General features: G+C 34.7%; 2 protein-coding genes and 1 long non-coding RNA gene across 3 annotated transcripts in view; 1 reads left to right on the plus strand and 2 right to left on the minus strand.

Annotated features, from left to right (window-relative positions):
- LOC142241728 (uncharacterized) overlaps window positions 1-22,255 on the plus strand; it is a 262,134-nt gene extending 239,879 nt beyond the window's left edge. Inside the window, exon 3 of the long non-coding RNA XR_012723781.1 lies at window positions 22,214-22,255. This is a non-coding gene — a long non-coding RNA (uncharacterized LOC142241728). The remainder of the gene's footprint in view (window positions 1-22,213) is intronic.
- Window positions 1,384-14,781, minus strand: LOC142239420 (putative inorganic phosphate cotransporter). Its single transcript, XM_075311206.1, has 4 exons — window positions 14,574-14,781; window positions 2,942-3,078; window positions 1,798-2,871; window positions 1,384-1,733 (listed from the first exon to the last, which is right to left on the minus strand). Exons 1-4 carry the CDS (start codon window positions 14,593-14,595, stop codon window positions 1,473-1,475), a joined length of 1,494 nt encoding a protein of 497 aa, XP_075167321.1. The 5' UTR covers window positions 14,596-14,781; the 3' UTR covers window positions 1,384-1,472.
- Window positions 19,612-23,933, minus strand: part of LOC142241727 (putative inorganic phosphate cotransporter) — a 7,323-nt gene continuing 3,001 nt past the window's right edge. Inside the window, exons 2-4 of the mRNA XM_075313508.1 lie at window positions 23,068-23,204; window positions 20,033-21,121; window positions 19,612-19,968 (exon numbers count right to left, since the gene is read on the minus strand). Coding sequence (XP_075169623.1) covers window positions 19,780-19,968; window positions 20,033-21,121; window positions 23,068-23,204 — 1,415 coding nt within the window. The 3' untranslated portion in view covers window positions 19,612-19,779. The remainder of the gene's footprint in view (window positions 19,969-20,032; window positions 21,122-23,067; window positions 23,205-23,933) is intronic.

The raw sequence follows: 23,933 nt of genomic DNA on the forward strand, positions 1-23,933 counted from the left end.
ATCGATTTCAACCAAATTTGGCACGCATAGCTACAATGCTAAATCTACTCCCTGTGCAAAATTTCAACCAAATTGGGCGAAAACTGGCTTTTAGGACCATATTAGTCCAAATCGGGCGAAAGACTTATATGGAAGCTATATCTAAATCTGAACCGATTTCAATCAAATTTTGCATACTTGACTATACTACTAATTGTACTCCTAGTGCAAAATTTCAACCAAATTCGGCAAAAAATCTGGCTTCTGGGGCCATATAAGTCCATATCGGGCGAAAGATATATATATGGAGCTATATCTAAATCTGAACCGATTTCTTCCAAAATCAATAGGGTTCTATTCTGACCCAAATTAGGAACATGTGCAAATTTGACGGCGATTGGACTTAAATTGCGACCTAGACTTTGATCACAAAAATGTGTTCAGAGACAGACGGACATGGTTATATTGACTCAGGGACCCACCCTGAGCATTATTGCCAAAGACACGATGTGTCTATCTCGTCTCCTTCTGTAAATTGGACGAACGATAAAAATACCACTAGAGATATTTGAACCGTCGTTCTTTATTTTTTTATTCATAATAATAAATCACATCTCAGGAAGTAGTTAGAATGTCATAAACGTTTTGATGCATCGTGTTCAATGGCGTTTGTGGCTGAGTGTGCTAGGCGTTCTGTTACGGGGCCAACAGACCCAGGTTCATCCACTGGTGGAAGCGAAGAAGTTGGAAAACTTCTTCAAAACTTAGTCAAAATTAGATAAAAAGAAAATAAAAGTGTAACAAAAAAATGCTGATAAAAATAAAAAATGAAATTGGAAAAAATTTTGTTTTTTAGTTTTTTAGTTTTTTTAAATTTCTTCATCCAAATGAACTTTCAAGGCACAACTTGTAAAGCAATGCAAATGATCCAAAATGGAGTACTTCCGTTCTATGACAAGCTCTTGGAAGCTGCTGGGGATCGTTAAAAGAACATCACATTTCGTACTTTTAATCAAAAGTTTCTTTGAGTGTAAAACAATGACAAATTTCGTACTATTAACAAAAAGTTTCGTTCTTTTTACGAAGAGAATTCTTTCTGTGCACGACTCAGTGATGTGTCACGAAAAGTTTTTTGAGTGACGCGATTTGTCGCAGGTCACGACAATGTATGTGAGTCCCCAGAATTTTCATAAGTCACAACATTTCTGATCGTGCGTATGCGTGAATAAACATATTCCAAATCTTTAAAAGATGTTCGTTCCTGAGTGCGGATTTTTATTTCATGAGCGTGTGTGAGGGTTAGTCCTACCAAAAACATTGTGCGCGAGTAAAAAATTTTCCTTCGTGTCAGAGACCCTCTAATTTCTATTACTTAAACTTTCAAATACAAATTCACCAACGGAATAATTGACATGGATATGTCTTTTTGTTCTATATTTAGTTATTTAAATTAATGGAAGTACAAAATTACAACTATGTTATTTTTTTTTGGCTTATTCATCTGCGAAATTTCCTCCCTTATTGTCTATACCCATATCCAACGCTTTAGGGATAGTCTCTGGAATCTTTTCACTATTTCCACTTTGACTTCTTTCAATTTCCTTAGACGAACTTTCAGGATCTTTAGGCAAAAGGTAGTCTTCGGCATCCCATGGCTGCGAAACAGCTGTACCCCATATTAAATAAACCAGATTGCCCAGGAAGAAGACAACAGACGATATAGCGAATACTATTTGCCATTGGGTACGATTGCTCTGCAAAAAAAAAATAAAAAATGATATTAAAATAAAATATCTCCAGGATGTCTGATACACTTACCGAATCTGTGACTATGACACCAACTACCAAGGGAGAAATCAAAGGCATAAAATTCGCTATGGTATTCACAATGCCCATTAAAATACCAGCATGATTGGGTGACAAATCTATGGTATTCAGAGAACTACCTATGGTAGCACCACTATTGACACCCACACTGAAGGTCATTAGAACAATGGCCCATGTTTTACTGTCGGAATCCAAAAATCCTATAACTATCAAACCGATAGCTGGTAACCAAAAAGCACAACTATTCATGGTTTTCCGTATTCCCGATAAAGTCAAAATCTTCTTGCGCTGCAAAATATCTGCAGAGATCACATAGACATAGGACATTGCCCACATTGCAAGGAATGGCAGAGCGGAGAATAAAGCATTCGATTTGATTTCCATGTCTAGGACTCCATTCAAATAGGATGGAATTTGCGCTTGTAATGTAGCAAGGCCCCAACCTTCGGCACATCGAGCTACCAATAAGGCATTAAAAGGTACCGACAACCATATGGCCTTCCAAGGGATGGGTATTTTTTTCTCATGAAAATCATCAGCATGCTCCAATGAGGACTCGATATAATGCTTCTCAGCCTCTTTGATGAAACGCGATTCCGTGGCATTGTTCGAAGCAAAAATAAACCAAAGAAAGCACCAAGCAAAACATAAGCCAGCTGAAACATATGAGATGCCAGGCCACCCCAAGGGGCCTCCTGCTATAAGGCCTGTAATGCCCAAAGCCAATACTGTTCCACATTCAATGCCCGTATGACTTAAAGCTCCCAGACGATTACGCTCATGCAGGGGGGACCATTTGGCCAAATGCTCATGGATACAAGGAAACAGCATACCTTGGAAAAGGCCCTGTACAACACGTATCGCACAAAAGGCTTGCCATCCTCCATGGGTTGCAGCCACTGGTGTTACAGCAGTCAATATTGCCGAGAAAAATGTTGAAAGGCCCATTGTTATTTTGGCTCCGAAACGTTTACTTAAAGCTCCTCCCAGAAATTGGGTAAAAACATAGCCCCAATAAAAACTCGAAAGTATGTAGGAAATCTCCTTCTCATTCCAATCGAATTCCTAAAGAAAAATAGTGTACCGATATAAGAATTTAAACAGTTTTCATTTTTTTTTTATTTTATATACTCACCGGAAAATCTGGATTTGTAGTTTCAGCATTTGTCATGGCCACCACGGCTACTCCAATATTAAGGCGGCTGATATACACCACGACTATGTTAAGGAATATTAAAAGTGCCTGCATGTGCCGCATGCCCAATGTGGGTCCTGTAAAATAAATTTTAAAAATTTCAAAACATTGTTAACATGCAAAAATTTTTTAATATTTTTCAAAAGGCCATATTAAAAATCCTGTAAATTTATTATCGGAATGTTTGCCACAAATGTTTTTTTCACAACTTTTTATTCCATTGAAATGCCTCTGTGAAGTTAGGATTTCCATCAGATTTTCCAAAATTGCAAAAATTTTTAGCAAATCCAACAGTCACATGGACATCGCTCATCATCAACGATCGATCCAGATTACAATATAGGCGCAATTTTTTTTTGCACCAGATAGACCCAATAGGTCCAACTCATCGACCAGCAGCTGCCACATCAGTGTACGTTTCGTCTTTTTGTGTTGGGGGAGGTGCATCCCGGGGAGCCTTCTCCGTTTGCTGTTCGTCCGAGCCGGGATAGAGAGAAACCCTGGACCATGGTACTGTTCGGTCTGTCGAAACCAGATTCACCACCGTTCGGTGAGGTGTATCCGGTGCTTGGAATGGATGTACTTCCGGAATTTCCCCAGCCCAACATCGCTGCGATGACTATACTCCTTGGCTACGTGGCAGGATGTTGTGTCAACGACATCAGCTGGAGCTGTTGAACATCATCAACGATCGATCCAGATTGCAATATGGGTGCCATCCAACGGTTGTGGATTCTTTGCACCAGATTGACCCGATAGGTCCAACTCATCGACCAGCAGCTGACACATCAGTATACATGTTGTTTCATCCATGGTTTTATATTGGAGGAGGTGCATCCCTGGGAGGCTTCTCCGTTTGCTGTTGGTCCGAGCCGGGATAGAGAGAAACCCCGGACCATGGTAGTGTTCGGTCTGTCGAAACCAAGTTCATCACCGTTCGGCCAGGTGTAGCCGGTGCTTAGAATGGATGTACTTCCGGAATTTCTCCGGCTTACCATCGCTGCGTGGCTACGTGGCACGATGCTGTGCCAACGAGATCAGCAATGGGCCATCAGACTATGCGACTTCCCCGACATCTCCCACACAATAATATTCTCTACTGCAGCATCAACACACAATATTGTTGTATCACTTCCGGAAGATGCATCATTTTTGAAGTTTAATTGCAACGGGCTCCGATGTAAGATCAGTGAGATTGTAGACTTTATGAATCAAGCTCGCGTCGATCCAAGAGTAGAAGCTGAATGTTACCTGCAATTTGCGCCATTGTAATGGATATAGTGTGCTACCTAAGGATCGCATAAGAAGTGGAGTTGGTGGCCTAGCTTTCATTTTACACCGTTCCGTGCAGTATTGGCCTATCCCGATTGTGCCCGACACTAGTGACCCTACATAGAATGTATGGGGGTAGCAGTCAAGTCTGGGGTGGCCGATCTACACAACGTGTATATCCCCCTGTTGGTAACTGTGCTCCAGGTTATAGGCCAAACATTGAGTGGCTGTTGTGAGGGCATTATTCTCTCCGATAGATGATTCCACACTTTACACGGCGAACGAAGAGGCCCCCGCTGCTGCAATCCCCCAAGAATGATGGGGATTGCAGCCAGCGTACCAGCGGACCATTTTTCCAAATTAAATTAATATCGCAAAAGAAGTGGAGTTGGTGGCCTGGCTTTCATTTTACACCGTTCCGTGCAGTATTGGCCTATCCCGATTGTGCCAGATACTAGTGACTGAATACTACCAGCAATTTGCGTCATTGTAATGGATATAATGTGCTACCTAAGGATCGCACAAGAAGTGGAGTTGGTGGCCTGGCTTTCATTTTACACCGTTCCGTGTAGTATTGGCCTATCCCGATTGTGCCAGACACTAGTGACCCTACATAGAATGTATGGGGGTAGCAGTCAAGTCTGGGGTGGCCGATCTACACAACGTGTATATCCCTCTGTTGGTAACTGTGCTCCAGGTTATAGGCCAAACATTGAGTGGCTGTTATGAGGGCATTATTCTCTCCGATAGATGATTCCACACTTTACACGGCGATCGAAGAGGCCTCCGCTGCTGCAATCCCCCAAGAATGATGGGGATTGCAGCCAGCGTACCAGCGGACCATTTTTCCAAATTAAATTAATATCGCAAAAGAAGTGGAGTTGGTGGCCTGGCTTTCATTTTACACCGTTCCGTGCAGTATTGGCCTATCCCGATTGTGCCAGATACTAGTGACTGAATACTACCAGCAATTTGCGTCATTGTAATGGATATAATGTGCTACCTAAGGATCGCACAAGAAGTGGCCTGGCTTTCATTTTACACCGTTCCGTGTAGTATTGGCCTATCCCGACTTTGCCAGACACTAGTGACCCCTACATGGAATGTATGGGGGTAGCAGTCAAGTCTGGGACTGCCGAGATAGAGCTATACAACGTGTATATACACCCAGTTGGTAGCTGTGCTCCAGGTTATAGGCCAAACATTGAGTGGATGTTGTGAGGGCATCATTCTCTCCGATAGATGATTCCACACTTTACACGGCGAACGAAGAGCCCCCCACTGCTGCAATCCCCAAGAATGATGGGCCGAGATATAGCTATATAATGTGTATATACCCCAGTTTGGTAACTGTGCTCCAGGTTATAGGCCAAACATTGAGTGGCTGTTGTGAGGGTATCATTCTCTCCGAATGATGGGAGATTGAAGCCAGCGTTGCCACGATGAATTTTTACCAAAATTGGACCAAAATTCGTACCAGCGGACCATTTTTCCAAATTAAATTAATATCATTTAAAAGTTAACAAAAATTCTAAAATTTTACTTCGATAGAAAATTTTGTAAAAATTTTATTTCTGTAGAAAATTTTGTCAAAATTTTATTTCTATAGAAAATTTTGCCAAAATTTCATTTCTGTAGAAAATTTTGTCAAAATTTTATTTCTGTAGAAAATTTTGTCAAAATTTTACTTCGATAGAAAATTTTGTCAAAATTTTATTTCTATAGAAAATTTTGTCAAAATTTTATTTCTATAGAAAATTTTGTAAAAAAAATATATCTATAAAAAAATTTTATTTCTATAGAAAATTTTGTCACAATTTTACTTCTATAGAAAATATCGCCAACATTTTATTTCTATAGAAAATGTTGACAAAATTGTATTTATGTAAAAAATGTTGTCAAAATTGTATTTCTGTAAAAAATCTTTTTTAAAATTTTAGTTCATTAGAAAATTTTGTCAAAATTTCATTTCTTTAGGAAATTTAGTCAAAATTTCACTTCTATAGAAAATTTAACCAAAATTTTATTTCTATAGAAAATTTAGCCAACATTTTATTTGTACAGAAAATGTTGTCAATATTTTATTTCTATAGGAAATTTGTCGAACTTTTATTTCTATAGATACACCCAGAGAAGGAATATGATCACCTCAAACATATTTTAAGATCAAAATGTTATTTTTGGGTGGTGAACGTGTAACATGGTTTTCGCAACCATGTTATTTTCTGGGAAATCATGTATCTGATTTCGGCAAGCAGGTTATATTTGACGAGAAAATAACATTTTAGTGACAAGCATGTTACATGGTCACCATACAAAAATAACATTTTGCTCTTGAAACATGTTTGAGGTGATCATATGCCTACTCTGCGTTTAGTTATCGCAAAATTTTATTATATGAATAGATGATGTACAGTGGGAGCAAAGATGATTCAATTTGTAAGAGGAAAATTCCTAGATGTTTTCTCCATAAGGAGTTAGCATAAATTGAGTTATCTATGGTTGTGGAAAGGTTCATTCGCCCGAACGGAAACATATACAGTCTAGGCGTGTATAGATTTGTATCTGGCGTTTTTTTTTCAGTGACTATTAATCAGGTTCCTTAATCTAATTTGTCCACAAAAGCTCGAATAATAATATTAAAATTTTATTTCTATATAAAATGTTTACAAATTTTTCTTCATATACAAAATTTTTGCATAATTTTGTATCTATATAATTTTGTTAGGTTTATTTCTGTACAAAATTTTGGCAAAATTTTATTTCTATAGAAATTTTGTCAAAATTTTATTTCCATAGAAAATTTTGTAAAAATTTTATTTCTACAGAAAATGTTGTCAAAGTTTTATTTCTATTGAAAATTTTGTCAAAATTTTATTTCTATAGAAAATTTTGAAAAAATACCGATTGGACGAAAATGGATCCAAATCAACCAAATTTCAGTTGCTCCGACTGTCGGACCAAATTTAAAAATCAATAATTTTGTGGACCAATTTTGGTCCGATCGGCAACCCTGATTGCAGCAGTTCCCCAGACATATCTTTAGCGCCCCTTGACGTATCCTGACAACCCATCATTCAATTGGCATCAGATTACCTCCCCATAATTCTCACCATTAACCGACCCTCCGATTTCATATGTTAACCTCTGAACGCAGGAAGTTCATCAATCAAAATAAAGTCAACAGGGAAGGCTTTAGAGAATACACAGATTGGCGGTTCAGTGAGCTGCCGAACCCCTCCCATGCTCATATTGACCAGAAGGAGTTCCGGGACATCATCAATGCGGCAGCCGATCATTTCACAACCGCTGGTCGAATTTCCCAACTTCCAAGCAGAAGCCAGGCACTCGTAGACGAGCGTGATGAATGCAGTCGTAACATATCGGTCCATAAATATATGTAGCCCCCAGGGCTGTGGAGTCGGAGTCTGAAGATTTTGCTGGAGTCGGAGTTCGAGCCAAAGTCGTAGAAATTTTGTTCGACTCCGACTCCGGCGAAACAAAATTTGAAAAACACTTCATATCTTTCTAACTAAAGAAATATTTCGACAAATTAGATTCCATTAGGGTTTTCAATCGAACAACGAAAAAAAAAGTACTGGATTTCAGGCCATTCAAAGTGTATTTATACGGGTGAAAATTCACGGTGATGAAAAACTTAGGTTTGACTAGAATATGGGCTGAATTGGTCATTGCATTGTCCATTTTTAACATATTAAAATATCGATTTTTGACCCAATATATAAGGCAATATACAGTAGATATAATAGAACCTAACGTTGGCAGGCATGTCTAGTTCGAAGATAGGTCATACACATCAACTTCCGATTTTTTAAAGAAATTTTTCCCATTCTAAAATTTTCATAAGATTTATCAGAAATTTTGAATTTGGAGTTATTTGAGATTCATAAACAAATGCGGAATTTTCCCGTCGGCCCAGATTTTGAGATAACCCTACATAATTACTTGAGAAATATACACCCGATGTCTTTGGAGCCGTAATTTTAAATTAAACCACTGCCGGTCTTTTGGGAGAAAGTTTGTTTCATCAAAGCCACTCGAAATTCTTTACATTAAATTAATGGCCTATAATGGTCATAACTGATAGACCATTTATAAATCAATGTTTCTATAGGAACAATATTCGTAACTGTCGAGCTATTCCTGTCATATGTTGTATGGTAGTTGTTATTTAAAATTCCGCCCGTCCTAATGTTTGGCAGTTTATGTTTGTTTTATATATCCGACACATTAAATTTTTTTAATATCTAAACATTCTATCTGATTAGTCCAACATTTTGATTTTATTATTATTTTTTTTTTTCTTTTTTATGTAAATTTATTTTTTATAAAATGCCTATATAGACCAATACCAGGATTTTACTTCTAAAACTTCTGCAAGCCTAATCATTTTTTGAAATTTTGTGTTTTTATAAATACATATTTTTGGAGATTGTTGTCATCTACCCATATTTAGATGTGGTCTCTATATAGTATTGTATCGTATTTTAATTTATTGGCCTGAAATTAAAATGTAGAGTTCTTTACATCCCAAAAATGCTGAGGTTTATCGTCAAGTCATATCAACATATGACATATATCGGTATATTTTTGGAACCTTAAAAATACAATTGGAATACTGTTAAAATGAGATTTAGGTACACCCCCTGGAGTCGGAGTCGGAGTCGAGGCTAATAAGAAATGCTGGAGTCGGAGTCAGAGCAGGAGTCGAAGAAAATTGACTCGACTCCACAGCTCTGGTAGCCCCAAACCCCTGATTTGACTTCCGGTACCTCTCGAAAGAGCAAATTTCATTAGATCCGGTTGAAATTTGGTACGTGATGATGATAACCTCCATATAAACCGTTCAGAACCTCGGAAGCCAGGGACAGTGTACAGTAGAACTTTGTACGAAGTCCCTGGTAGAGGGTACATAAGATTCGGCCTAGTCGAACTTTCGGACATACATATATATGTACTTGTTTAAGTTCAAATTTAGTGATATTGCGATTTTATGTCTTCAATAGGTCTTTAGGTGCAGATAATGATTTATATCAGTCCACGCATAGTTTTTTGATAGAGCCCTCATATAGTCCATTAAGTGGGTGAAGATAAATTTTAAATTTAACTAGCCTATATTGTGTTTTTTTTTTGTTTTTGTCATTTAAAAGTTTGCTACTCTTGTCCACATTCTCAATCACTTTCATCAAATCAAACATACTATAAAATGTATTTAAAATGGTCATATCATTTTCGTAATCTAATTGATTGCCTAATTAATAAAATAGTATTTAGTGCCGATAACCAAATTGGAGTGTGCAGAAATGAAACCAATGTTATCGCTAAATATTTACCATGTAATTCAAGAGGACAGACACCTATACTAACCCTCTAATGCCCATGCCCGCCTTTAGGCGGGCTTCATTTAATAAGGAAGCTTTTAGTAAAACATACCTTAAGACAACAAAAATGAATAAAATAAAAAGAAAACTTATTTGAAACTATTCAAGAGGCTTTGCAGCATATGCTGAATTTTACCGTATAAATTTTTCTTGCTTAGTTCTTTTGCTTTTGTGTCGCTAACATTGAAAATTTAATCAGCTGGGAAAAAATTGGTTAATAAAATCAGCTGTTCCGTATAATCAATAACTATTGGATTAGATCGATCAGTATGATCGTGGTAATAATTGATAGTGGTAATAATTTATTGTCATATCAAATTGATGAAATTTTTACCAATAAAATTATACTTGAAATACAAGTGTGTTACTCCACCGAGAAAAATATTGCCGTTGGAGATTAAAATTTCATGTCCTTAACAAACGAATACGGATTTTGCTTAGCAAAGAAGACTCATTTCTTTGGAACCGTACATACGTTTTTTAGTGTACGATTGGACTTTTTGAATAATCGATGTTTTGATCAATTTTTTTCTGAAGTTAATCCTTCTACACTTAAAAGATTTTTTCTTGAGTATAATGATATCATAACCCTATCGTACAAATACGAATTTTGCTTAACATAGACTCATTTCTCTGACATAAAGTTTGTTTCATTGGCCATAAGTAATTTTTCAATGAAAACGTTTTGTCCTTGCAGTTAAAATATTGGACTTTGTTATATTTATATATAAGAAAAATCTATAGAACTGAGGTAAATTTGACTAAAAACTTGAGAACAAATCGTCAATATTTGAAATTTAACTTGACCATAAAGCTAAAACCTATTCAAAAATAATTTATTTTAAAGACACTATTCATTTGAAACATGCACTGAAAAAAATATTTACGTGAGGTCAAAGATTTCATGTCTTTAAAATACGAATGCAAATTTTGCTTAGCATAGAAGACGGATTTCTATAATATAAAGTTTTTTTTTCCTTGCCTAAAAGTCGATAAACTTTTCAATGAAGTCGTATTGTCCTTATAATTAAGTGATTTCACTTAAAAATGGGTATCATAACATGAAAGAAAAAATGTTTGGGCTAAGGTCAACTTGACTTTAATAATTCAGAAAAATTCTTTAAATTTAATGAAATTGTCTTTAAATTTGTTGTCTTTTTGCATCTTGACTACAAAGCAAAAAATCGTTCAGACATGTTTTTCAATACTTTATTTTACAGACGTTGTTTATTTGAAACATAGCATAATTTCTACTGGAAATCGAGTCTGAATTTGGAAAATAAAGTTATCGTTAACTCGTTTTTAAAGGACTTTGATAGCACATGAAGAAAAAAAGCTGAAAAAGCGAAAACTTAAAATTTGCTTCCTTGAAGCAAGTATACAAAACCCAAATTTAAAAGAGAATTGTGTCTTAAAAGTATCCTTACTTGTATTCTCCGTTTTTTTTTTGGCTCGGAATCAATTCCAAATTTTTTAAAGTAAAGACAAAATCTTTGGAACCGGGCATGCTTTTTTCTCAGTGAATTTTTATGAAATCGGTGTGACAAAAATTGGTCCACATCGGTCCATAAATATATATATAGCCCCCATATAAACCGGTCCCCCGATTTGGTTTGCGGAGCCTCTAAGAGAAGCAAATTTCATCCGATCCGGCTGAAATTTGTCACATGGTGTTAGTATATGATCTCTAACAACCATGCAAAAATTGGTCCCTATCGGTTCATAATTATATATAGCCCACATATAAACCAATCCCCCGATTTGGCTTGCGGAGTCTCTAAGAGAAGCAAATTTCATCCGATCCGGCTGAAATTTGGTACATGGTGTTATTATATGGTCTCTAACAGCCATGCCAAAATTGGTCCATATCGGTCTATAATTATATATAGCTCCCATATAAACCGATCCCCAGATTTGGCTTGTTGAGCATCTAAGAGAAGCAAATTTCATCCGATTCGGCTGAAATTTGGTACATGGTGTTAGTATATGGTCCCTAACAACCATGCTAAAATTGGTCCACATCGGTCCATAATTATATATAGCCCTCATATAAACCGATCTCCGATTTGGCTTGCGGAGCCTCTAAGAGAAGCAAATTTCATCCGATCGGGCTGCAATTTGATACTTGGTGTTAGTATATGATCTCTAAAAACCTTGCCAAAATTTATCCATATCGGTCTATAGATATATATAGCCGATCCCCAAAAATAATCTACCAAATTTTATTATTACAGAAGATTTTGTCAAAATTTTATTACTATATACAATTTTGTCAAAACTTTATTTCTACAGAAAATTTTGTCAAAATTTTATTGCTATAGAAAATTTTGTCAAAATTTTATTTCTATAGAAAATTTTGTCATAATTTTATGTCTATAGAAATTTTGTCAAAATTTTATTTCTATAGGAAATAAAATCAACATTTGATTTCTGTAAAAAATTTTGTCAAAATTTATTTCTATAGAAAATTTTGTCAAAACTTTATTGCTATAAAAAATTTTGTCAAAATTTTATTTCTATAGAAAATTTTGTCAAAATTTTATTGCTATAAAAAATTTTGTCAAAATTTTATTTCTATAGAAAATTTTGTCAAAATTTTATTACTATACAAAATTTTGTCAAGATTTGATTTCTATAGAAAATTTTGTCAAAATTTTGTTTCTATAGAAAATTTTGTCAAAACTTTAGTGCTATAGAAAATTTTGTCAAAATTTTATTTCTATAGAAAATTTTGTCAAAATTTTATTGCTATAGAAAATTTTGTCAAAATTTTATTGCTATAGAAAATTTTGTCAAGATTTGATTTCTATAGAAAATTTTGTCAAAATTTTATTGCTATAGAAAATTTTGTCAAAATTTTATTGCTATAGAAAATTTTGTCAAAATTTTATTGCTATAGAAAATTTTGTCAAGATTTTATTTCTATAGAAAATTTTGTCAACATTTTTTTACTATCGAAAATTTTGTCAAAATTGTATTTCTAAAGAAAATGTTGTCAAAATTTTATTTCTATAGAAATTTTTGTCAAAATTTTACTGCTATAGAAAATTTTGTCAAAATTTTACTGCTAAAGAAAATTTTGTCAAAATTGTATGTCTATAGAAATTTTATCAAAATTTTATTTCTATAGAAAAGTTTGTCTAAATTCGATTTCTATAGAAAGTTTTGTCAACATTTTATTTCTATAGAAAATGTCAAAATTTTATTTCTATATAAAATTTTGTCAAAATTTTATTGCTATAGAAAATTTTGTCAAAATTTTATTGCTATAGAAAATTTTGTCAAAATTTTATTTCTATAGAAAATTTTGTCAAAATTTTATTTCTATAGAAAATTTTGTCAAGATTTTATTTCTATAGAAAATTTTGTCAACATTTTTTTACTATCGAAAATTTTGTCAAAATTTTATTTCTAAAGAAAATGTTGTCAAAATTTTATTTCTATAGAAATTTTTGTCAAAATTTTACTGCTATAGAAAATTTTGTCAAAATTTTACTGCTATAGAAATTTTTGTCAAAATTGTATGTCTATAGAAATTTTATCAAAATTTTATTTCTATAGAAAAGTTTGTCTAAATTCGATTTCTATAGAAAGTTTTGTCAACATTTTATTTCTATAGAAAATGTCAAAATTTTATTTCTATAGAAAATTTTGTCAAAATTTTATTCCTATAGAAATTTTTGTCAAAACTTTATTGCTATAGAAAATTTTGTCAAAATTTTACTTCTATAGAAAATTTTGTCAAAATTGTATATTTATAGAAATTTTATCAAAATTTTATTTCTATAGAAAATTTTGTCTAAATTTTATTGCTATAGAAAATTTTGTCGAAATTTTATTGTTATAGAAAATTTTGTCAACATTTTATTTCTATAGAAAATTTTGTCAAAACTTTATTTCTACAGAAAATTTTGTCAAAATTTTATTGCTATAGAAAATTTTGTCAAAATTGTATATCTATAGAAATTTTATCAAAAATTTATTTCTATAGAAAATTTTGTCTAAATTTTATTTCTATAGAAAATTTTGTCAAAATTTTATTACTATACAAAATTTTGTCAAGATTTGATTTCTATTGAACATTTTGTCAAAATTTTATTTCTATAGAAAATGTTGTAAAAATTTTATGTCTATAGAAATTTTGTCACAATTTTATTTCTATAGAAAATTTTGTCAAAATTTTATTACTATAGAAAATTTTGTAAAAATTTTATTTCGTTAGAAAAAGTTGTCAAAATTGTATGTCTATAGAAATTTTGTCAACATTTTATTTGTATAGAAAATTTTGTCAAAATTTATTTCTATAGAAAATTTTGTCAAAATTTTATATCTATAGAAAATTTTGTCAAACTGAATTATATACGTGTTTAATTTACAATTGAGAAGTCGGTGTTAAGAAGTTTTAAGATGCCTCGGCAAGTGTTACCACAACCCAAGTAATTCGATTGTGGATTACAGTCGTTAGTACAAGTTTCAATGCAATCCATGGTTGAGGGTACATAAGATTCGGCCAGGCCGAACTTACGGCCGTATATACTTGTTCTTTCTGGTGGGTTCACTGGTTTTTGAGTGTGGTGAAAATGTTACATGGTAGCCACAAAACAAACTCCAATCATTTTTATTTTGCTCGTCGGATATGATCGTAACAACCATGAGTGTGTTCTCTACTAGTATGAGTTCCTAATATTATATAAGCACCATAATAACTATTTAACACATTTGAATTCACATGCGATATTTCGACCTTTGATCACGGTATAGACGAATTTTATTATATATGCATTTTTACAGCAAATTTTGCTATAAATTATGGCATTATTATACCGATTAATAATAAAATAACACCGATTAATACAATAATTTTTCCAATTGATTTATAACTTTATGGTCGATTTTACCTTTTTCTTCTACAGTAGCCATTATTTTATTCTTTCAATTTTACACAAACAGAATTATTAATTTATTTTATTTTAGTTATTTTTTTATTGGATTATCCTTTTCAACATTTCCGTTTTGTTTTACAATTAGTTTCTACTCCATTTATGTTAGGCAAATCGATCTTAAACGTGTGAACTAGTAGACGATTTAAAAATAACTGTCACTGGAATTTCTATTGGAATTCTCTCAACATGGGTCGCCGTAGTACCAGTAAACCATCTTCCCTATGCGCTGGTTGGCCATAAAAGTCTAATCGCATATGACGATTAAATATACAAGCGATAAATAAACAGTCTGCCTTTGGGATTGATGTGGTTGTTGCTTGTTTTCTTGTTTAATTACTTTATTGGATCTGATGTTGATGTTTGGAAATACTCTGCTGCCAATCAGCATTTACAGACTGGTATTACAATTTGACATGTTTCTCTTCTATTTTGGTTTATATGGTCAATAGTATGGAAGGTCTAAAAGTAAATACGATGCGTATGACATTCGTTTTGTTTAGTTGAGCATTTGTCTTGTTTTTGATTTTTCTGTTTACTCAGTAAAGTGATAAAACTACTCCACTATTGACTTTAGAGCATTAGTAACTATAATCGCTGCATTTCAAAATAATGAATATGTTATCAGGTTAGTTTTGTGTTATCGTTTTTGTTTTTATTTTCGATTACCTAGTATGTGCGTTAGCCAAGACATAAACCTGGTTATATTTTGTATGGCGTTACCAATGGCTCAGAGAAAACAACTTGAATTATGGGTGTTGCTTACGATTGGCAATACAGCTGAGGGCAAAACAAAAGCACCACTGACTCTGCTAATTATGCCCACCACCATAGAATGGTGACGGGGGTATAATAAGTTTGTCATTCCGTTTGTAACACATTGAAATATCGATTTCCGACTATATAAAGTATATATATTCTTGATCAGGGAGAAATTCTACGACGATATAACCATGTGCGCCTATCTGTCTGTTGCAATCACGCTACAGTCTTCAATAATCAAGCAATCGTGCTGAAATTTTGTACAAACTCATCTTTTGTCTGCAGGCAGTTCAAGTTCGAAGATGTGCTATATCGGTCCAGGTTTTGATATAGTCCCCATATAAACCGACCTCCCGATTTAGGGTCTTGGGCTTATAGAAATCGTAGTTTTTATCCAATTTGCCTGAAATTTGAAATCTAAAGGTACTTTATGACCATAAAGAGGTGTGCCAAAAATGGTGAGTATCGGTCCATGTTTTGGTATAGCCCCCATATAGACCGATCTCCCGATTTGACTTCTTGGGCTTATAGAAACCGCAGTATTTATCCAATTGACCTGAAATTGGAAATCGAGAGGTACTTTAGAACCGTAAAGAGGTGTGTCAAAAATGGTGAGCATCATCCATGTTTTGGTATGGTCCCCATATAAACCGACCTCCCGATTTGGGGTCTTGGGCTTATAGAAACCGTAGTTTTTATCCAATTTGCCTGAAATTGAAAATCTAGAAGTACTTTAGGACCATCAAAAGGTGTGCTGAAAATGGTCCGTGTTGTTCCATGTTTTGGTATAGCCCCCATATAGACCGATCTCCCGATTTTACATCTTGGGTTTATAGAATCCGTAGTTTATATACAATTTGACTGAAATTGGAAATTTATAGGTATTTCAGGACCATAAAGAGGTGTGCCACAAATGGTGAGTATAAGTCCATGTTTTGGTATAGCCCCCACATAGACTGATATCCCTATTTCACTTCTTGGGCTTCTAGAATCCGAAGTTTTTATCCAATTTGCCTGAAATTGGAAATCTAGAGGTATTTTCGGGTCATAAAGAGGTGTGCCAAAAATGGTGAGTATCGGTCCATGTTTTGGTATAGCCCCCATATAGACCGATCTCCCGATTTTACTTCTTGGGCTTTTAGAAACCGTAGTTTTTATCCGATTTGCCTGAAATTGTAAATATTCTGGTATTTTAGGCTTACAAAAATGTGTATCGGATTAAGTTTTTATCGGTAATGCCGACTTCACTTCTTGAGGGTATAGAAGGCGCACTGATCATGAAAATTGCTTGAAACTCAATGTAATTTCCAGATATTACTTCTCGGGTGAAAATCTACAGATTTAAGATTTCAAATCAAGACGTTATTTTATAATTTTCTTGCACACTTAAAAGAGATGTTAATGATTCCTCCAAAACTCAAACAAAAATGGTACTTATAAATCCAGAATCTGATATAGTCCTCATAGGTGAAATCTTTAAATTTATCTTCGGGAAGTGTCCTCAAGTCCTCAAGCCCTCCTGAAATTTCAAAGGAAACCCTAATATTTGGTTCATGGTGGTGGGTATTTAAGATTCGGCCCGACCGAACTTACTGCTGTATATACTTGTTATTATTCAACATATTTCCCTTCAAGAGAGATACAACGATTATAACGACCTTCCAATTTTTTGATACCATTTTGGTAGCACTCCTTCAGTTTTGCCTCAAAATAGGCTTCAGTTTCGGCGATCACCTCTTCATTGCAGCCAAATTTTTTCCCAGCGAGCATCCTTTTGAGGTCTGAGAACAAGAAAAAGTCGCTGGGTGCCAGATCTGGAGAATACGGCGGGTGGGGAAGCAATTCAAAGCCCAATTCATGAATTTTTGCCATCGTTCTCAATGTCTTGTGGCACGGTGCGTTGTCTTGGTGGAACAACACTTTTTTCTTCTTCATATGGGGCCGTTTTTCCGCGATTTCGATCTTCTAACGCTTCAATAACGCCATATAATAGTTACTGTTTATGGTTTTTCCCTTCCCAAGATAATCGATAAAAATTATTCCATGCGCTTCCCAAAAAACAGAGGCCGTTACTTTGCCAGCGGACTTTTGAGTCTTTCCACGCTTCGGAGACGGTTCACCGGTCGCTGTCCACTCAGCCGACTGTCGATTGGACTCAGGAGTGTAGTGATGGAGCCAAGTTTCATCCATTGTCACATATCGACGGAAAAACTCGGGTGTATTACGAGTTAACAGCTGCAAACACCGCTCAGAATCATCAACACGTTGTTGTTTTTGGTCAAATGTGAGCTCGCGCGGCACCCATTTTGCACAGAGCTTCCGCATATCCAAATATTGATGAATGATACGACCAACACGTTCCTTTGATATTTTTAAGGCCTCTGCTATCTCGATTAACTTCATTTTACGGTCGTTCAAAATCATTTTGTGGATTTTTTTGATGTCTTCGTCGGTAACCACCTCTTTCGGGCGTCTACTGCGTTCACCGTCATCCGTGCTCATTTCACCACGTTTGAATTTTGCATACCAATCAATTATTATTGATTTGCCTGGGGCAGAGTCCGGAAACTCATTATCAAGCCAAGTTTTTGCTTCCACCGTATTTTTTCCCTTCAGAAAACAGTATTTTATCAAAACCGAAATTCATTCTTTTCCATTTTTTTTTTTCACAATAACGAAAGTTGCTTCACAAAAGACGATCTATCTTACAAAATAATTGACTTACAGACGTCAATTTTTGACACGAATCATTCACGCAAAAAAATATCAATTAATTTGATTGTCAATACAATTAAAATTATGTTTAAATTTGAGCTAACAACGTATTTTGTAAATACAATTACGATTTTAGTCACTTTAGCAACTAATTTTGTTATATCAACAAAAATTTAGTTGAACTTCAAAATTTTCTGTAACAACAATTTATTGTTAGCTCAAAAATTATAATATTTTTTTGTGGGTTTGAAGGCTGGTATTATATAAAAATAATATGCATTTAATACTATCGACGCCATCTATGTGTCAGACCGGGGACTTATCAGCCAACCTGTTATTCATGGTTTTTCTTATCCCCCATAAAGTTAATTTTTTTTTGGCGTTGTAGAATATCCGATGAGATCACATATATGTAGGACAATGTCCACACTGCGAGGAATGGCAGGGCAGAGAGTAAAGCATTTGATTTGATTTCCATGTCTAGGACTCCATTCAAATAGGATGGAATTTGTACTTGTAATGTAGAAAGGCCCAACCTTCGGCACATCGTGCTATCAATAAGACATTAACGGCCATTTTCATGTAGCTCCGTTAGGCCTTAACTGCCAGTTAACAGAAAGTAAATTGCAAATATCTTCTCTCCGGTTAACTTTAACTGAAAATTTTTCGGAAGTTAAGATCCTACCTGGCATATGGAATACATAGGCAAGATGACAGCTATGCCCATAATACGGTTTAAAAGTTCGTTAGTTAACGGAGCACTAACGGAGCTTCATGAAAATGGGGGTAAAAGGTATAACATTTCCTATAGAAATGGAATTCAAATCAGGAGCCACCGTGGTGCAATGGTTAGCATGCCCGCCTTGCATACACAAGGTCGTGGGTTCGATTCCTGCTTCGACCGAACACCAACAAGTTTTTCAGCGGTGGATTATCCCACCTCAGTAATGCTGGTGACATTTCTGAGGGTTTCAAAGCTTCTCTAAGTGGTTTCACTGCAATATGGAACGCCGTTCGGACTCGGCTATAAAAAGGAGGTCCCTTGTCATTGACCTTAACATGGAATCGGGCAGCACTCAGTGATAAGAGAGAAGTTCACCAATGTGGTATCACAATGGATTGAATAGTCTAAGTGAGCCCGATACATCGGGCTGCCACCTAACCTAACCTAACCTAAACCTATGTTTGACGAGAAAACGAAATTTTTGTGACAATCATATTACATGGTCACCATACAAAAAGAACATTCTGCTCTTGATGTGATCATATTCTTTCTCTGCGTGTAGGCAAATTTATATCGGTTAAGCCATTAAGCCGCCGCCGCCGGAAGCAAAAAATTAGTGTCAGCATCCGCCGACAAAAATGGGTCGGCTTCATTTTCTGTTCTGGACACCGCAAATGTTTATCCGATTTGCATGAAGTTGGAAATCTAGAGATATTTTGGGTCCATAAACAAATGTGTCTACGATGTGAAACCGTCCATATTTCGGTTTATCCCCCAAAAACAATAGGCATCAAATCCACCTGAAATTAAATATATTTTCAAAGTTTTCAAATGAAACAATTGTATTTAATTCATGGTGGTGGCTACTTAAGATTTGGCCCGGCCGACCTTAAGTCCATATATACTTGTTAGCTTATTATTATTATTTTTTTTTTTTTTTTTGTTTTTATCTTCAAAAATACTTCAGTAAACCTCTTCAAAATGTTTAGCATCTACAAAACTAGCAGCAACAGGTATACTTTTATCCTGCAGAAAGTAGGGATCATCCCATTTTTGCAGATTCGTCGTTCCAAATATAATGTATATCAGATTACCAAAAAAGAATACAGCAGCTGCTATGGCAAAAACAATTTGCCATTCTGTGCGATCGCTCTGAAAATCGAAAAAAAAAGTTTTATCAGTATTTTACATAATCTTTATTGTGACAAAAACTCACCTCATCCTGGACTATAGCTGCCACCATAATGGGTGCCACCATGGGCCATATACTAGCCGATGCATGTACCAGACTCATCAGAACTCCAGCATGATTTGGAGACAAATCGATGGTATTCAAATTACTGCCAATCACATTTCCCGCATTAATACCCACAATGCCAATCATTAGGGCAACAGCTGCAGTTTGTTGATCATTTTCAATAAAACCCACAGCTATCAGGCCAATGGAGGGTACCCAAAAGCCTATAGAGTTTATTAATTTTCTCAAAGCATTCAAAGAGAGGATTTTACGATTTAGCAGGATATCGGCAACCAGAAGATAGACATAGGTCAAAGACCACAAGGCCAGATATGGTAGGGCAGAGTACAGAGCATTGCTTTTCATATCCATACCATAAACTCCATTCATATAGGTGGGCATTTGTCCTTGAATTGTGGCAAACCCCCATGATTCAGCACTTCTAACAACCAACAAAGCCCAAAAGGGTGTCGAACATAGTATAGCCTTCCAAGGGACCGGTATGCTTTGGGGTAACATTTCCGATTCCTTTTTCTCCTTCATTGCATTCTTAGAAGATTCAATGTAATTTCGTTCATTTTCTGTTATAAATTTCGATTCACTGGGAGTGTTCGAGGCAAAGAACATCCAAATAAAGCACCATATTACTCCCACACCACAGAATATATAGAATATACCAGGCCATCCCAAATTTGAAGCTGCTATTCGTCCACTTACAAAAATTGACAACACAATACCACACTCCGTTCCTGAACTGGCTAAAGCTCCCAAACGATTCCTCTCTTCCACAGGGGACCACATGGCCAAATGGGCATGTACACAAGGTAGATTAAGACCTTGGAACATTCCTTGTATAACACGTACAGCACAATAGATCTTCCATCCTCCCCAATCGACTGTTAGGGGTACCACAAGACCAGCAAGTGATGATCCCAGTGTACAAACTAATAGAGTAGCTTTTACACCAAAAAGGCGACATATATTACCGCCTGGAAATTGTGTTACTATATAGCCCCAAAAGTAACTCGATAGGATATAGGATTTTTCTTTTGGACTCCAATCATATTCCTGTGAAATAAAGAAAAGATTATTGTGGTTCTATTTTGGCGATTTCATCGATATCATCTAATTATTGTTAGTAGTAAAAAAGTCCGTTGTATTAAGTTCAGTGGCTACCCTGAAAATTTTCAAAAAATTTATTGTGTACAAAAAAAATAAATATCACCAATATTTTTCCGATTAAAATTTTAATTAAAATTTAAAACAATTTCAATTAAAAATTTAATTGATTCGGCAAATATTTTAATCAAAGGGACAATGAACCACACGAATTAATTATATCAATTAATTTTTTATTGACGTTTCTTTGATTGTATTAAATTCAATGGCTAGCCAGAAAAATTTCAAAAAATTTATTGTATACAAAAAAAAATATCACCAATATATTTCCGATTAAAATTTGAATTAAAATTTAAAACAATTTCAATTAAAAATTTAATAGATTCTACAAATATTTTAATCAAAGGGACAATGAACCACATGAATTAATTATATCAATTAATTTTTTAATTTGATCAATTAATTTTTTTATTGACGTTTCTTTGATTGAACAAATTTCAGTTAAAATTAATTTGATCAATTAATTTCGTATTTGGAAACAAAAGTTATTTTTTATGTGTAGTTTAAAAAGTAATAAACGATGCAATTAACCTTTTAATCAAATGAAAAACAAAAGTTAGTTAAGAAACTGATTGAAAATAGTTACGCTTTCAATTAAAATTTCAATTATCACAATTTAATTAAATAAAAATATTTGCAATTAAAAATATAATTCAACATATTGTTTGGTAAATTCAAAAGAAAGTATAAACACTAAAATTACAAGAAAATTATTTTATTATAATTATATCTTATGAACTTAAAAAAATATAAATAAAGAAATTATAAAACAGTAACTAAATGATTGCCTCAATTAAAACATTAATTGCGGTTTACTAATAAACTCAATTAAATTATTTATTGAACCAATTTCTATTATATTTAATTGTGTGATTGATATCATCATTTTCATGATTGAAGCAATTTCAATTAAAAAAAATATTTGGATTAATTAATTTCGTGATGTATGTTAATTAATTAGCTTTGTTCCTTTAATTTCAGTTTTTATGTCGAAAAAGCCATCGTGTGAAACCTGTGAGTGTAAGTACAAATTTTCCATTGATTTTATTGATCTATTATGATTTCAATTTTTGATATAAGTTTGTTTCTTCAAAACAAAAAAATATATCGGCAATATTTCTCAATTAAAATCGTAATTGAATTTGAACAAGAAGTCCTTATACCAGGAAAACAAACAATACCTCTGTTTTCGATATAAGGTCTAGGAAGGGAATATTGCTCTTGTTTTGTTTTAATTTTTATGTTTTTTTATATCCTCCACCATAACACATCGAAATATTGCTCTAAGACCCCATAAAGTATATATATTCTGGGTCGGGGTGAAATTCTGAGTCGATCTGAACATGTCCGTAAGTATGTTGGAATCACGTTATCTTCCGAACGGAACAAGCTATCGACTTGAAACTTGGCACAAGTAGTTGTTATTGATGTAAGTTAGGTTAGGTTAGGTGGCAACCCGATGTATCAGGCTCACTTAGACTATTCAGTCCATTGTGATACCACATTGGTGAACTTCTCTCTTATCACTGAGTGCTGCCCGATTCCATGTTAAGCTCAATGACAAGGGACTTCCTTTTTTATAGCCGAGTCCGAACGGCGTTCCACATTGTAGTGAAACCACTTAGAGAAGCTTTAAAACCCTCAGAAATGTCACCAGCATTACTGAGGTGGGATAATCCACCGCAGAAAAACTTTTTGGTGTTCGGTCGAAGCAGGAATCGAACCCACGACCTTGTGTATGCAAGGCGGGCATGCTAATCATTACACCACGATGGCTCCCTATTTTTTTAGGAGTTAGTTTGGATTGTGATTAGGAAAACTACTGCTTTACTTACCGGGAAATTGGGATTAGTTGTCGCAGAATTTGTCATTGCAACAACACAGATACTGGCATTGTACTTGGTCAAATAGTTCACAGCGAGACAGGTGAAAAGAAGTACTGCTTGCACATGCCTTTGTCCGAAAACAGGTCCTACAGGTCAGATAATAGAAAGAAAGTCAGAAGGTTAAACTAAATTTACACTTTTGACTACACCCTCAAAAGCAAAAAAAAAACAAAAAATGTATTCAAATAAAATATTGCTTGTATTGTTTAAACATTTTTTATTTCACCATAGGCATACATAACAGGTTGGCTGATAAGTTCCCGGTCTAACAAAGAAAAACATATTTTTTTGTCAAAATTCGTTTTTATTATTCAACATAGTTCCCTTCAAGAGCGATACAACGATTATAAGGACCTTCCAATTTTTTGATGCCATTTTGGTAGTACTCCTTCGGTTTTGCCTCAAAATAGGCCTCAGTTTCGGCGATCACCTCTTCATTGCAGCTAAATTTTTTCCCTGCGGGCATACTTTCGAGGTCTAAGAACAAGAAAAAGTCGCTGGGGGCCAGATCTGGAGAATACGGTGGGTGGGGAAGCAATTCGAAGCCCAATTCATGAATTTTTGCCATCGTTCTCAATGACTTGTGGCACGGTGCGTTGTTTTGGTGGAACAACACTTTTTTCTTCTTCATATGGGGCCCTTTTGCCGCGATTTCGACCTTCAAACGTTCCAATAATGCCACTGTTGATGGTTTTTCTCTTCTCAAGACAATCGATAAAATTATTCCATCCCAAAAAACAGAGACCGTAACTTTGCCAGCGGACTTTTGAGTCTTTCCACACTTCGGAAACGGTTCACCGGTCGCTGTCCACTCA

Source organism: Haematobia irritans, chromosome 5, assembly GCF_050003625.1.
Source record: "Haematobia irritans isolate KBUSLIRL chromosome 5, ASM5000362v1, whole genome shotgun sequence".
Classification (NCBI taxonomy): Eukaryota; Metazoa; Arthropoda; class Insecta; order Diptera; family Muscidae; genus Haematobia; species Haematobia irritans.